At 38.7% G+C, this 17,141-nt stretch overlaps 1 protein-coding gene and 1 long non-coding RNA gene across 3 annotated transcripts; both read left to right on the top strand.

Moving 5' to 3' along the window:
* The first annotated feature begins 392 nt into the window (after positions 1–392).
* On the top strand, positions 393–3,663 carry LOC131223565 (leucoanthocyanidin dioxygenase-like). The gene is made up of 2 exons (XM_058219004.1): positions 393–967; positions 3,030–3,663. Exons 1-2 carry the CDS (start codon positions 459–461, stop codon positions 3,601–3,603), a joined length of 1,083 nt encoding a protein of 360 aa, XP_058074987.1. The 5' UTR covers positions 393–458; the 3' UTR covers positions 3,604–3,663.
* Positions 3,664–11,290: 7,627 nt separating this feature from the next.
* On the top strand, positions 11,291–16,597 carry LOC131223564 (uncharacterized). Of its 2 annotated transcripts, none has more exons than XR_009160540.1 (3): positions 11,291–11,325; positions 14,683–14,767; positions 16,434–16,597. It is a non-coding gene; the product is annotated as an uncharacterized LOC131223564 (long non-coding RNA). The 2 variants fall into 2 exon arrangements; XR_009160539.1 differs by lacking the exon at positions 11,291–11,325 and adding an exon at positions 13,224–14,070.
* The last annotated feature ends 544 nt before the right edge of the window (positions 16,598–17,141 follow it).

Raw genomic sequence — 17,141 nt, 5'->3', positions numbered from 1 at the left:
TTTCTTTCCATCCAACCTGCTGGATGAAGGGACAAAATAAATATCATCTTGATTCAAATTTTATGGTCCACAAGAACTTTAAAATAGTCAGTCACCACTCTTTCCTGTGGTGTGGACCACCTAATATTTGAATCTTTTTCATTTTTAGAACCATATTCTAAAATGAGGTGAAAAAACGGATGGACGGTGTGGATATACAATACATGGCCGCCACCGTCACAGCCACACCTAACCCTCTTCCATATATATTTTTCATGGTAAACCGAAGTTTCTAGAAAAACTTGGTAGCTACAGCGTGTGTAGTCATCCACCAAGTTTTGGGTTTTGTCGTTCTACCATTCTCTTTACTTCTTCTACAGTCTACACCCCTCTCTATAAAAACCCAATTCATCTTCTTCCACTCCACATCTCAATCTTTCTTCACAAACACTAATAGAAAAAACAAAAAACAGAGGAGAATGGCCACACAAGTAGCTTCCATCCCCAGAGTGGAGATGCTTGCGAGTGCAGGCATCCAAGCAATACCGACGGAGTACGTCCGTCCTGAGGCAGAGCGGAACAGCATCGGCGATGTGTTCGAGGAGGAGAAGAAATTGGTGGGACCCCAAATCCCTGTCGTTGATTTGATGGGCTTGGAATGGGAGAACGAGGAGGCTTTCAAGAAAGTGGAGGAGGATATGAAGAAGGCGGCGTCAGAATGGGGTGTGATGCATATCATCAACCATGGGATCTCTATGGAGCTCATGGACCGTGTTCGGATTGCTGGGAAAGCTTTTTTCGATCTGCCAATCGAGGAGAAGGAGATATATGCCAACGATCAGGCTTCAGGGAAGATTGCTGGCTATGGAAGTAAGCTTGCTAACAATGCAAGCGGGCAGCTTGAGTGGGAGGATTATTTCTTCCATCTCATCTTTCCTGAAGATAAGCGAGATATGTCTATCTGGCCTAAGCAGCCCAGCGACTACGTGTAAGTAGTGCATGATGGTATAGTAAGGTTTCGTTTCTCCATTGTTTTGCTCTTTGTTCTTGTATATGGAGCAGGTAGCTGTGGGGTGGGGCCCATTTGAGGTGATGGTCACGTGATCAAGGGCGTCCATCTTGTGGGTTTGAGGTTCTGACCGTTGATATGCTTAGTTGAGTGCAGATCATTGAGTATCTCTTGCAGGTGGGCATGGTGTGGGGCCATGTGTGATGGATGGTTGAATTATTGCAGGTGTCCATCTTGTGGGTGCCACCACAGTCGAAGTTTCTGACCTTTAAAATGCGTGGTTGGAATAGGATCATTGAAAATCTTAATCTGCCAGCCATGGCGTGGGGCCCACATGCGGAGATGGTTGTTGCATGATTGCGACTGTTCATTTTGTGGTTGCAAATCATTGGTAGTCTAGAACAGGTGCGCCCATGGGGTGGGACCCACATGCGGAGATGGATGCATGATCGCGACCGTTCATCTTGTGAGTGCTACCGTGCATGGACCATGGTTTTAGGTTCTGACCGTAAATGTGCATAGTTGAAGGCACATAGTTGAAAATCAAACTATCACTAGGCCTATTGAACTTCACAAATCAATGGTCAGGGTTATCCCTTCAATCTTAGTTAGTTGAACCATGGCCCATCGATCATAGTACTAAGACATTGAACGGTTCTGATCGGTTTGATGATCACTTAGAATGTGGGACATCATGCGTCGAACCTAAGTCATGGCATAGGGAAACCTGGAACTCAGTGAGAGTAGAAGAGATGGGACGCGGATTGCGTGGTGACACCTGTACGAGGTAGCTCGGTGGTGTTGGGAGTAGCCACCGGACGTGGATTAGCTACGGAACCTGACAGTAGCTAGTCTTGCAACTGAAGTGACATCACCACACTGTGGGCCCTACCATGATGTACGTGTTGTATCCATGCCATCCATCCATTTGTAGAGATCATTTTAGGGCAGAAGCTAAATAATGAGACAGATCCAAATTTCAAGTGGACCCCACCACAGAAAACGGTGAGAAAAGTGACACTCACGGTTGAAACCTTCTTAGGACCACCATGACGTTTTTCTGAGATTCAACCTGTTTATAAATTACACATACATGCAATCAGAGAAAACATAAATATAAGCTCAATTGAAAACTTCTGTTATAAAAAAGAGAACTCTTTATTTCCTTAGTGAGATTGACCTATAAATCTACCTCATTATTTGGCTCATGCCTTAAAATGATCTGTCCAAATGAATTTAATGAATCTATGGGTAAATACAACACATACATCAGGGTGGGCACACAGAATGGGTGCCCTCACTTCAGTATCAAGACTGCTACCGTGAGTTCACATGGTGGGCCCACATGATGTGGTGACGTCACTTCAGTAGCAAGATTCGCTATTGTCGAGTTCAGTAGCTAATCCACCGCCCCGCTTTACCTACTGACTTTCAGACATGTATTTCTACATTTCTAGACCACATCACCTAAGGGGTGTACTTTGATGATATCTTCATTGTGGGCCATCATGATATATGTGTTTTATATTGGCATCTTTCATCCATTTTTTAAGCTCATTTTATGCCTCAAACCCCAAAAATAAAGAACATCTGGAATTCAAACGGACCACACCGAAGGAAAAGGTAGTGATTGAACACTTATCATTAAAAACTTCCTGGAAACCACAAAAGTTTTGAATCAAGCTTATCAAAGGATAATCCAGATAATAAACATTATTTATTAGGAGTTAGAAAAAAGTATAAACGGCGTGGATATAAAACACGTACATAACCGTGGGCCCCACAGCACCCAACACATCCCGTGGTGTTCGCAACACCTTCTAATCCGCGTCAGCGCGGACGAGCCAACCAGAGGTTTTTTTTGTCTTATTTCCCAGCCTTTTGAAGTCGAGTCTGATTTTTTTCTGAAGTCCTGACTCGTGGTAAATCCAATCGTGTTGACTCGGACAACTCACGAGTCGAGTTTTCTTTTTTCTCTTTTTTTTTTTTTTTTTCCTTCGGGTTTTTTAACTATGATATATAACACATGACCCACGCGCAGCGAGGCTACCGAAGAATTCGCAACGCAGCTGAGAGGACTGGTAACCAAAGTGCTAGTACTGCTGTCTCGCGGACTAGGAGTAGAAGAAGACCGTCTCGAGAAGGAGTTCGGCGGCATGGAGGAGTTGTTACTACAGATGAAAATCAACTACTACCCAAAATGCCCTCAGCCAGACCTAGCTCTAGGCGTGGAGGCCCACACTGACGTGAGTGCACTCACCTTCATACTCCATAACATGGTCCCAGGCCTTCAGGTCTTCTTCGACGACAAGTGGGTGACGGCCAAGTGCATACCTGGCGCGCTCGTGGTCCATATCGGCGACAGTCTCGAGATCTTAAGTAATGGAAAGTACAGGAGCATCCTCCATAGGGGCCTCGTCAATAAGGAGAAGGTCAGGATTTCCTGGGCCATTTTCTGCGAGCCTCCTAAAGAGAAGGTCGTCCTCCAGCCACTGCCAGAGCTGGTTTCTGAGGCTGAGCCTGCACGCTTCACCCCTCGTACGTTCTCTCAGCACGTGCGCCAAAAGTTGTTCAAGAAGCAGCAAGACGCTCTCGAAAACCTCAAATCCGGATAAGAGAGTCATTGCCCTCTCTCTCTCAAATCCGAATAAGAGAGTCATTGCCCTCTCTCTCTCTCTCTCTCTCTCTCTCTCTCTCTCTCTCTTATTATCTATGATGTTCTGATTTATTGCTTTATTATCTATGATGTTCTGATTTATTGCTTCTCTATGTTATGTTAGTAGTCGTTTATGAGTGTAATGGTTCGTATGATGATGAACAACTTCATTTTCTCACATTGGATTGAAAGATCTGAGCCGTTCATCGGGCCGTCCCCACTTGATAAATGATGGTGGTAGAAAATTAGGCTGATACGATCATTGGGTTGGTCACAACCTAAATGAGAAAATGGAAAACTGGTATGGAATCTTGAAACTTGGAAACGTAATATCTGCAATTGGTGAAGCTTAGATGTTACCCGGATAATAGCGTAAGGCCCACCTTGATCATATTTTGTATATCCACTCCATCCATCCGTTTTTTCAGATCATTTTAGTACATGGTCCCAAAAATTAAGTATATCCAAATTTCATGTGGACCGCACAGAAAATTATCCAAAGGTCAAAATTATGTGTACATGCCTGCCCCAGCAATCATTGGATTCATGAGAGGCTCTTATACCACACACGTTTCTCTTAGCATCTCTCATTCTCTATTTTTCAGTATCATTTGGACAACTGAGAAATTTAATGATACTGAAAAATAGAGAATGAGAGATGCTATCAAAAGTTATAGCTATCAATCATGCACCTTTCCTCGATTCAACGATTCAAAGATAATTAATAAAATTTGGACCCACCATAGATGTCTCATGTACCAAAAGTTCACAAATAGAGAAACCTTTGAGCTCCATTGGTGATGGACCATCTCCAAAAATCTCAAAGATTGGAAGATATAGCTATCAATCATGCACCTTTCCTCGATTCAACGATTCAAAGATAATTAATAAAATTTGGACCCACCATAGATGTCTCATGTACCAAAAGTTCACAAATTGAAATATATATCCACTGCATGAAAAACCTCCCTAATTGGAACAATTGATGATATTGAACCGACATTGTCACAGATGTTTTTCCAAACCATTCAATGATGATATTGAACCGACATTGTCACAGATGTTTTTCCAAACCATTCAATGATGATATTGAACCGACATTGTCACAGATGTTTTTCCAAACCATTCATTTTTGTATTACAACGGACCAATGGTATGAATCAGGGCATGTTTGGCACGTGGGCGTAGATAGGATTAGGTGGGATGTAACGTGTTAGGTAGGACGGGAAGGGTTGGGATAGGTGGGATGGAATGGCATTAGGTCTTGTGAGAAATTTCCAATGAATTTTGAAATCCACTACACATGTGGCCCCACATTGATGCATGTGTTTTATCCATGCCGCACATCCATACACGCCATTTACATGTAACATTTTAGTTATATATGTGTACAAGTGATTGACATCCGTTATGAATTTGGTTCGTTGATTATAATTTCACGGTCCACCAAATGGGATTTTTCTTAATTTAATATTTTCCCCGTGGCAAGAATTTTATCCCAAATATGAAAATTGGATGGCCCAAATACCATGGTATTTCCAAACATGCAATCATACACAATAATGGTGTTGATCCCATCTAATACAATTCCATGGGCGTTTGGTGCATGGGATTAGGCGGGATAGAATCGCATTTGGTCCCATGCAATTCCATCCGATATTTAGAAAGGATGGGAAAGCTTGGGATGAGATGGGATGAAATTGCATTTAGTCCCAAGCAAGATTTTCGTGGATTTTGAGATCCATTACACATGTGGGACCCACATTTGTGCATGCAATATTATCCATGCCATCCATCCATATACATCATTTACATATGACATTCTGGTTATATATGTGTACAAGTAAACGACTTCCATTGTGAATGTAGTCCATTGATTACAATTCTATGGTCCACCAAACATAATTTTGTTTAATCTGGTGTTTTCCGTGGCAAAAATTTTATTCCAAACATGAGATTGGATTGGTACAAAACCATGGTATTTCCAAACATGCAATCATTGTGCAATAATGATGTTAATCCATCTAACACAATTCAATGCCATTCAATTCCAGGAACAAAACACACCCTAAGGGCCTGTTTGGCTGGGTGGATTGGAAGGGATTGAATGGTAATAGGGTGGATGGCATGGATTTCTAGGTAATGAAGGTGTTGTCAGTGGATTGTCTTGACATCCATCGGATTGTTATATCCAGTCTGTTTGGCACGCCCGGCTAATCCGAGGATTAAACCTTCCCATCCCTTCCAATCCGACGAACCAAACACGTCCCAGGCAAATTTGAACGGATTAGGGTGGATTGGATGGGATTTAAAGGTAATGATGGTGTTGTCAGTGGATTGTCTTAAGATCCATGGGATTGGGATCAGATCACCGAATCTGTTTGGCACGCCCAGCCTATCCCGGGATTTAACTTCCAATCCTTTCCAATACCATCCAATCCCTTCCAATCCGACCGGCCAAACGGACCCTAATGGTGTTGATCCCATCTAATACAACTCCATGCAATTTAATCCCGCAGACCAAACAGGCCCTACTTGTACAAATAAATACAATGGATAAAACCTTCATATCCTCTTCACAAGAACCACACAATTCCTCTCAACAACTTTGTGGCGCATTACCACGCATGGTCCACCATTGTAATTACTGTAACCTTTGTGCCAACTATTTACGGTCCACTTAGGGATGTTTGGACGGGCACCAAATTCCTTAATGTAGGAAAATTTTAACTGCCAAATTCATGAATTATGTAATTATTATCTTGTTTAGCATTAATTGTTAAATTCACTAATTTCTTAATTGGCAAAAATGGAAATAAATTGTGAACTTGGTAATTAAAAATAAAATTTAAAATTTTCAATTCTTGAAGTTGGGAAAACAAGGGCTTCCCAAGGTTAAACTTAAGCTTGTTTTCCCACCCGCCACAAAAATTCCCATTTTTCTAGTAATTGATCGGTTGGCTATGATGATTCGATAAAAGTGATGTTTGGAGGGAATGAGCAATCGACGGAAAACTCCACTTGATGAAAGGTCTAAATCAATGACTCTTTCTATTGTAATCAATATTGATGGTCTGGTCAAGTTTAAATAGATAGCATCATCGGATCTAAGTAATTTTTTGAGCGGTGGACAATTAAAGCATGTGATGAATAATAATCAAACCTTCTCTTATATAACAAATATGGATCATTATTCATTGATTAGTGGTTTGGTTCATCTTACCAAAATGATATATGGATAAGATCAACAATAAAAGTTGAACCTCACATGGAGGGTTCAAATCTTGAATGTGACATTTTCTAGCATAATGCGTATAGACCAGCTGTTGTGCGGGATGCTCTGCTGTACAGAGAAGCCTTATCTCATTCGACCGGATTCTTTTTCAGTCCAATCGAAAAATAGGTGGATTCTCAATCTACTCGCTGTGAAAATTTGCATGTTTTTTATTCAACTGAAAAGTGTGAGTTTGTTTGGTTTGGTCCGACCGAACGGGTTACGCAGATTAGCACAAATCAGGATATATAAGTCTAATTGTGATTAGGGCTTAGCTAATACGAGTGTTTTCTCTTTAAAGATAAGGGTTTTTCAAGGTGAGAGAGTTCTAAACACTTGTAAGAGCTTGAGAATGGATTTTTTCAAGGGGCTAGGGTTTTCCTAGGTGCACATCGTAAGAAGAAATCGTGTTTCGTCTGTAATCCAATAAGATGAGTAGTATAAATTCTAAGGATTTTAATTATAATTGATTTCTGTCACTTTATGCTATTGTTTTTTTTTTTTTCCACAAGGGTTTTCCACGTTAAATATCTTATGTTTTGTATGATAACTTTGGTTAGTTATGGTTTATTCAGTTGTTTTATCTTTGTTGAACGTGCTTCTGCAAAGCGTACAAATTAGCAGTGGTATTAGATACGAATTGTTTATTGATGTCTTAAATTTGTAAATCAACATGTTTGTCGATGATAGTTCCATGACATCGAGCATAATTTGATGCCATCGAAGTCAAGCTCGATGCCATCGAGAAAATTTGAAATTTATATGTTTAGTTGCTAGACACTTTTGGTACCTGTTTAATGTCATCGAAGGTTGCTCGATGACATCGAAGGTAGGTTCGATGCCATCGGTAAAATTCAGGATTTTCATGTTTAGTCACTAGAATGTTTGGTCATTAGTTTGATGTCATCGACAATCTGTCAATGTCATCAAAGTCACATCGAAGTGCCATCGAACAGATTGCATAGAGTTATGCAAATTTGCGTATCTACGGGATTTGTTTTCGATTTCAATTGTGGTTCTTCCTAAGGCCATATATAGGGGTGTAGTCGGGATTGGAGGGTATCTTAAAGCTTTCTAATTCGTTCATAGGGTTTCAAAGGGCTTGTAAGGAGAGATTCAAGGCTTATTTGAATCAGGTGTTCTCTCTATCTCTTGTAATTTCTGCTTTCATAATAATATATGTCACTTTATGCCCTGGTTTTTTTCCAAAAGGATTTTTCCATGTTAAATTCAAAGTTTTTGTGCTTGTGCTTGATTGTTGATATTGGAATAGTTTACTTGATTCATCTTTGTGTGCTTCTGCGGTCGCCCAACAAATGGTATCAAAGCAAAACGTTAGGGCGCAGGTTGAATCCAAGAGTAAAGTATCAATGGCATATAATCCTAAGTTTGATGTTGAGAAGTACTACAGGAAAAACAATTATGAATTATGAAAGGTCAAGATGATTGGCCTATTAGTTCAGTAAGGATTGGATGAGGTCATTGAGAAGTGATCAAAATCTACAGATGTTGATGAATATAACAAGTTGGATAAGAAAGTGAGAATCTCCATCCAATTGTGCCTAATGGATGAGATCTTCTACAATGTCAAGAGAGAGAAAATTGCAGCAAATGTATGGGCGAAGTTAGAGGACATCTATGTGAAGAAATCTCTTGAAAATCGCTACACTTGAAGTTGCAGTTGTTCAATCTTAAGATGACAGAGGGAGGTGATATTGAGGCCCACATTAGCAACTTTAACAAGATGATATGCAAATTGCTACATATGGAGGAAACGGTTAAGCATGAAGATTAGGCATGTATTCTGTTGAATTCTCTCCCGACTTCATATGAGTTATTCAAAGACATGTTGTGCACCGGAAAATCATCCAATAGTGTTGATATCGTTATCTCAGCCCTTCAAGGAAAGGTGATGAGAAAGAAAAATAGTAACATATGAGCCTCTATTAATGTCTTGTTTACGAGAGGGTGGAATTCTGAGCGGGATACAGGATCTTCTCGATTTAGATCCAAATCCAAGAGCAAAGGCAAAGGCAAAGGAAAGTTGAAATGTTGGAACTGTGGGTTATCTAGGCACATGAAGAAAAATTGTACAAATCCTAAGGTAAGAAAAGATAACTCAAATGCTTCTTCCAAGGAAGTTAATATTGTCGAGTCTAATGAAGGTATGAACGAAATTGATGTGTTGTCGGTGTCTGCGGTCAAACACTTATACGATGATAGTAGGGATGAGTGAATTTTGAACACTAGGGCTTCATATCATATGACTCCTCATCAGAATTGGTTCACTAGTTACAAAGAGTGCCGATGGTGGCTAGGTAATTGTGAGCAATGACAGTGCCTATAATGTGGTGGGTGTTGGATCAGTGTGTATCAAGATGTTTGATGGCATGGAGTGTACATTGACTGAGGTGAGGCATGTTCCTGCCTTGAGAAAAAGCTTAGTATCTCTTGGAGCACTCGAGGCGCTTGGGTGTAAGTTCATCAGTTTTGATCGTATCCTTAAAGTTTCAAAGGGGGCATTCATTGTTATGAAAGCATAAATGAGCGGAAACCTTTACAGGTTGATTGGGAGTACTTCATTGGGTGAAGCTGCAGCAACTGTAGCAGATTCCACGTCTACACGTATATGGCATGCACGTTTGGGCCACATGAGCGAGCAGAGCATGAAGGTACTTTCTGAACGTTATTTAATTCTAATTTTTAAAGTTTTTTATTTAAGTATATATGAGCATTGGATATATGGTAAACAATCAAGGTTATGTTTTAAATCTGAAAAACATGTATGTAAGGGTGTTCTTGATTATGTACATTCTGATGTATGGGGACTATCGCCCGTGGTTTTCGCTAGAGGGTCATTATGGTTTATCACATTCATTGACGACTATTACTGGAAAGTGTAGATTTATTTCATGAAAAATAAATCCGATGTTTTCACCAATTTCAAGCGATGAAAAGTAATGGTGGAAAAATAGTCAGGGTGAAAGGTAAAGGTTCTAAGGACAGATAATGGTGGAGAATTTACTTCATGTGAATTTAATCAATATTATAATGATGAAGGGATCGTAAGGCACAACACAGTGCGCCACACATTAGAGCAGAACGGTGTAGCTGAGCGGACGAATTAGACTCTCTTGAAGAGGGCCCGATGCGTGATTAGTAATGTTGGGTTGGATGAGAAACTGTGGACTGAGGCCGTTAATACGGCTTGTTACTTGGTGAATCGGTCTGCTTCTACTATCATTGATTGTAAAATTCCCGAGGAAGATGAAGTGGTCAGCAGATAGACTCACTACCAAAAAAATGAACAAAGGCTACGGACTATAGAGGTATATGGTTATGGCTTTAATCCGTAGCTAATTAGCTACGGATATAATCCATAGCTAAAACTTACTTAATCTGTAGCTAAAACATACCTCCCAATAGGACTTTATTAGAGACTGATGATGCTTAAGGGGCTCCATGGGGCCCATTGCAATATATTTATTTTATCTAATCGGTCCATCAATTTTGAAATATTATTTCAATGCATGAACCTAATAATTAGAAAGATCAAAAGTCTAAGTGGACCACACCATGAGAAAGAATGAAAAAATAAATTTATATCATTAATATGTGGTGTGGTCCACCGTAATCTTATATCTGACTCATTTTTTAGATAAATCCTAAAAATGAGCAGTTAAAATGAATGGACGGAGTGGATAATTAACATACACAATGGTGGGCCCCACAAGTCCTAAAATAAATCACCCCTAAAATTCCGTCCGTGCACCTCTCCCGCGCACCCCATTTCACAAAAGGAAATCCCTCTCTCTCTCGCCCACCCGCGACTCACCCTCTCTCTCTCTCTCTCTCTCTCTCTCTCTCTCTCTCTCTCTCTCTCTCTCTCTCTCGATCTCTCGCGCTGCCTCACCCTCACTCTATCTCTCAGCCCCATTTCCCTCTCTGTTTCCCAACCTCTCTGTCTCTCTCGCTAGGGTTTTCAAAACCCCCTTTCACTGCAAGAAAGAGAAGAAGAAAGAGAAGGAGAAGGAGAAGGAGAAGAAGAACAGTTAGTCTCTCTCTCCTCTCTCTCTCTCTCTCTCTCTCTCTCTCTCTCTCTCTCTCTCTTTGATTGATTGCAGCTGCTGATGGCCACTGATGATGTTCTTTCTTTTTCTAATTTTTTTGAGATAATGTTTTTGCATAAGGACACATTGATTAAAAAAGGAAACGCACAGCTGAACCATTTTTATGCATTCACTGCCAAGAATCATCCAATCTTATAAGAGTTAGTGTGAGTTAGCAACTACAATGCCTTCTGTTTATGGTTATTTAATGGTGAGCTTATCCAAGTAATCATTTGAGAAATGCAGGTTCAGGGTTGGACGTTCACAATATTTGCTGGATCATGAAATTTTTGACGAGGTATGTTTAATTCCTTTGGCTATTGTTTGAATCTTTTGCTGGATTGGAAGATGTAAGTTTGGATCTGTGGAAAACAATTTTTTCGTTTGTTTGTTTTCTTTTTCTTTTTAAAATTTTCTTGGAACCCCTGGTTTGATGGAAAATAAAAACACAATTTTCAGAAGAAAAGAACTGATGAAAGAAAAGAAGTGTGATGTTTCTTCTGGATGACCTGCTCTTGTTAAAGGGTACAAAAAGACGTGTGGATTTTGGCATTGGTGTAGATTGGTGTGGGTTTTCATGAGCTTGGAGTGGATTTCAAGTGAAATGCATTTTGACATGCACTTATAAAAGCATTGAACAGAATAAGCATGTCTACGAGGATGGAAATTATTGCTTTTTGTTTAAGTAGCTAAGCACTTAAATGACACATAGCAGTTCGACCCATATAAAATAGTCACAAAATTCAGTTTGTGTCGCTGCAACATGATATCAGAAAGGAATAAAAAGAACCAAGAAAAATTTTCATATGTTAGGCTGCACATGCAAGTAACTATATTTGCATTGAGTGGAATGGCTAGTTGTTGAAATTGCCATTGTGCTCAATTTGGCTCTCTGCACATCGACTTGCCATTTCAAGCCAGATGGAAGTGCATGACAAGCAAAGATAGAGCTAGCTTTATATGATAATTCCCTCTTTGGAAAATGGGTTAGTCCTCATGCATTCACAAAGGATAACATTTACACGCCACGCCATGTGCGGCTAGATGATTGTGGGTTGTTCATCAAGTCCTTATCAGTTGTATCATGAGATTTGGTGGACTGTGATTTTTATACCATGTGATGGTACCTATAAGGTCTACTATTTTTCATAATAGAAATGTCTTACACCATGGCATTTTAATAAGATATGTATGGAAATTTAATGCAAGGTGGGTTATGAGGTTGAAGTTTGGCCAGTGTGCCTAACACCGTCCAACTAGCTAGTGTTGGGCTAGTGTGCCTAACACCATCCAAATAGCTGGTGTCAAAGGTCTATATATGGCTTGTATTATGATGCTTGCGTTTTATTAACATTGTCTGTCTATTTTGTCAACTCATTTTTGAACATGAGCTCAAAAATAAGACAGATCTAAATTTTAAGTGGACCACACAATGGAAAACAGTGGGGATTGAGCGTCCACATTAAAATTTCCTAGGGCCCACTATGGCAATTATTTGCCATCTAACTTGTTAATAAAGTCATACTTGGATTAAGGGAAAACACAAATTTCAGCTGGATCAAAAGTTTTTGTGGTCCCCAAATTAAAAGTTTTCAATAGTAAGCAATCAATCCCCATTATTTCCTAAGGTGTGGTCTACTTGATATTTTCTGTGGTGTGGTCCACTTAAGATTTGGATCTGCCCCATTTTTGCTACCTGTCTTACATAACAATGTTTAGTTTTCTCAATTAGACTTTCGTGTTAGTTTTTAACCATTTAAAGATGGTGGTGATGCTTCAAATTAAACATTGCACGATTGTATGATAATCTAGATCGAATTGAGAATAATGGAATGATTCCATATGAAGATTAGCTCAATTAATCAGGTTGCTTGATCAATGTAATTAGAGATATGCTTCATCCACATGGGCCGCACAGGTCAAATTATTGAGTCAACACCATTATCATTAGTGTTACATGTGAGAAGGATGAGTCACTCTATTATCAAAACAGTGCTAAACTAAAAACGGCAGTGATAGTCTTAGATTTCTTCTCTTATAAGTTAGCTAACACATCATATTTGAGAGTACTGAAAAAATTCATTGGGCGATGGTAAAACTTCAGGTAGATGATTTTCAAAAGCATATGGTTCCATAATTCAAGCAATTCAGTGAGAGCGGAGAACTCCAAAAATTCAATGAGCGCTGACTAAAAATTATAACATATCATCCCATGCTTTATAATTTTTCAAAACTATGTCGTCATGTTTTTCTTTTTAGCTAATCTGTTAATGTCAGCAGGCTAATGGTGCAAATTGAAGAAGTTTGAATATCAAATAAAATAGGTTTGTAGATTTTTTTCAAGATATTAGTCATTGCATTGAGATTTTTTATTCTGCTGCACGGTATTTTGTGACAGCTTTTGGGGAATAAGGTGGATGTGCCCCTCACTCAATAGGTGTATCCTTTTCTTTTTCATTTCTACATACTTCTTAGTGGTGCCATCCACCACTACCATTAAAAAAAGAAAACAAAAGAAAAAAAAAACTAATAAAGCAAGAAACAAATAGTTCATAACTTTGTAAAGAAGAGAAACATGTGGCAAGGGATTCCAAAATTTTTGTGAAACAGGATCCACTGTTCCTAGTCAATAACAAACATGACCTTGATAAGAGTTACAAGCTTCAAACAAACATTCCACCAGGAAAAGAATTAAAAAGGAACAAAAAGTACTTCTAATAAGGAGCTATAGTTAAGGCAATCTGAACCATTTGTCCCGTGGGTCCTGTTGTGAATGTCATGTTCTTGAAAAATATAATGTCTTTTGTGACAAGCATGCATTGAGTGTGGATTGCTGATCACTTTTGGCCAACCATTCATTTTCTTCATTCTCATGTTGCACACATTGAACAGACCAAGCTGATTTGAGTGCCATGACACAGCGACGAAGTAGCCTAAGTGGGGGCATTTAAAGGATCTACCTGCAGCTATAAAACTCTGTGAACCGGCTTTAGTTGTTGTTGATGATGCGCCAGAATATATAAAATTGGGACAAAAGCAAGAGGTGGGCAACTAGCTACCGATACTCATTGATGATTAGTTCATTAAACTGTTCATGCTAAATATGGAATATCTATTTAATTCAGTTAGCATTTTCTGGTATCATTTTCTTAGTACCATACGAGTAATTCAGATTTATTTCCCAAACTAAAATGATCATGAAAAGGCATTCTATTAAGCTTCTGAAAATTTGTTTCACTGGTAAGAATGATCTGTCATCCTTCGATGTGCTCCATTGGATAAAAGTTTTAGTAAGAGAAGAGGTTAGAGAAGAGGTTAAGGTCCAATGACAATATTTTCATCTTTTGAGAAAAGTGGTTCTAGTACCCACCTGTACCCTCTTAACAAAAAGAGAGCCAAGCTTGTTGTTCCTTTAGGAGCCAACTATAGGCTGATTGATATTCCTGTTAGCAAGAACATATCGAAGATCTATGTTCTAGCACAATTCAATTCTGTTAGCATTCTACATCTAGTTCTATTTATTCCCATTCCTAGATAACTAATCATCTTCTATATTTTCTCATTGCATAGGTTCTATAGATTTTTTTTTTCTTCAAAAGATTTGTATTGTAGCTACTATCTTGCCTAAGGAATGCCTTACTATTTGGTTGCTTAGGAATGGAGTATGGCTTTACTATCTAGATGACTAAAACAGGGCTGCATTTGTACAAAGGACCTGAGGATGGTATGCATATCCTTGGGTAAGTGGATCATATAATTTATCTTCCTAAAATGCCATTCTATGCAAGGATACCAAGTGGATGTATAAGTTGTGCATCAGGTGAGGCCAATGCATTGATGAACTAGGCTTTCAAGTCAAGTTATCAAGTTTTTGAATTATGCTTAGCTCAAGATAGGCCCAAGAAACATATTTGTATTTACCCTAAGCCATCTTTAAAGACAACCTCCATACTAGAAGGGCCTTATTGCCTTTTGAATTTGGCCTCCATACTGTCAATGTCTTTCATATAGTGGCAATTGTTAGGCAAACACCATGTCTTTTCAAAATTCTTAAAGATGGAAATTTGTTCAATTGTTATGGAAATTTATGCAGCAAATTTAATTAATTTTGGTAATGGTCCTCTTCAATTTTGCCTAATGGTGGGCATTCCCTTCGATTTTGGCAACACTCCTCTTCAAACTAGACTGATTGATCATGTACTTTCATGATATTTTGGAGCAACCAAATGATCCCTTAATGTTGGTTTTATTTTAAATTTTCTCTGCATGGAAAAATTATGGCAGTTGTCTATCAATTTTGAGGGTTTTATGGACCGACTAACATCTGCATTGTTGGTTTGATATGTAGGTGATTTTGATTTGAAATGTTCTGTTTTTTTTTTCTCTCATAATCGGAGGCACTTTTCTTCCTTTGTTGACTACGTAAATAGGTTGAGCTGGGGAAGGACTGATATGTAGTTCATTGATTGCTTGGAATTTCTTATTGCTAGACACTGATTAGCAGTAACTAGAAGAAAGCTTACACATGCTAGAATTTACACTTGAATGCTGGGAATTGTGATCAGATTGCTAGAATTATTTTTTTTATTATTTTTATTTGGAAAGATGATGATCTTGTTAAGGCCAAAGGCCAAAAAAACAAAACAAAGAAACAAAACTACAGAAAAACAAACACAAATATTTGCTAGAATATTGATCATAGAAATTGAATAAACTTGCTGGAATTTCAGTTTAATTGCTAAAATTTCACCATTACTTGCTACTTTTGTGATTAAATACTCCGATTGTCATATTTCATGAATGCTTACTTAAGTTGCCTTATTCTGGATCAATTGTCTTTCCTTACTTAAGTTGCCTTATTCTGGATCATCTCCAAATCCTTTGCTCCTTTCCAACCCTTGGAATCTGCATTTTCCAAGATTCCTATAAGCATCAGAAATTCCTCAATTTTTCTGTTAAAAGAAACAAATGAAATTTATTTATATTAGAAGTTGCTAACTTATGGATGGATGTCTGTTTGCTTATTTTCATTTGCACATCAATATCAAGCATAAAGACAAAAAAGACAATAGTATCTTATCATTAATCTCACATCCTGTTAGCCTTTTTCTAGCAATATGCCTTCAATTATGTGAATTTTATAATTTTGATGAAATGTTTGGATGTTGCATGTCTTACTACATGCGAGGATATTATTTTAGGAGAGAAACAACCATTGAACACGAAACAACAACTGAGAGTCAGGAAATAACTACAATATTTCTTCTTCTTCTTTTTTTGGCCTTTTTCCATCTAGAGCTGATTCAAACAATCTACTTCGTTTACTTCTTTCTTTTGCTCTATATGGGAATCGTGGTGTCTTTGGAGTTTATTAGGTGGGATAATTGAACTATACTATATTTTCAGGTTTACCCATCCTGTTTGGTGGGCGTTGAAAGAGACTACTTAGCCTTAAGCAAGCAGTATCCAAAATTATCAATATCCCTGGAATTCACCGAGGTATGACTTTTCTTATTTCAGTTGCTGCTTGCAAGTAACGGCTATCTTACTTGTCATGAATCTAGGCTGAAGTGTGTAGTTCAAGTATCTGGTATGTCTCTTGTCAAGAATGCACATGTGTAGTTCATCAAACAATACATTACGTGATATTGTGTGCATGATATCTATATTGTAATTATAGTTATCTATAATAATAATAATTTGTTCATTATAGTGCATTCACAATAGTAATCATTGTGGTTACAGTTATTCATTATGTGACAGGTTTTCAAGTGAGATGAACGAGTTTTTAAAAAAAATAGTTTGTGATTTTGAGAAGCGATTCCCAGGATGTATGTGTGTTTCAGGGGCCATCTGCACCTTAGAAGCATACAATGAAAGATAAGGAAAACCCTCGAGTTCCCTTCTTTGAATCATGAAAAGGACAGCATTAGAGTGGCCTGGCCATTTGGACAGGCCATGTTTATATCTGTATTTGCTCAAAATTAATGGAGCAGACCCGGATGTGCGTCGGAGCTATCCGGATGAGCGGGGGTCCCTGGAAGATGGGAACCGCTGTTATGACCATGATGAAGCTGTCCATTTCCTATGGACAGCATTGGAGTGGCCTGGCCA

Source organism: Magnolia sinica, chromosome 13 (genome assembly GCF_029962835.1).
Source record: "Magnolia sinica isolate HGM2019 chromosome 13, MsV1, whole genome shotgun sequence".
NCBI classification, from domain to species: Eukaryota; Viridiplantae; Streptophyta; class Magnoliopsida; order Magnoliales; family Magnoliaceae; genus Magnolia; species Magnolia sinica.
This window is presented reverse-complemented; position numbering and strand designations above follow the sequence as displayed.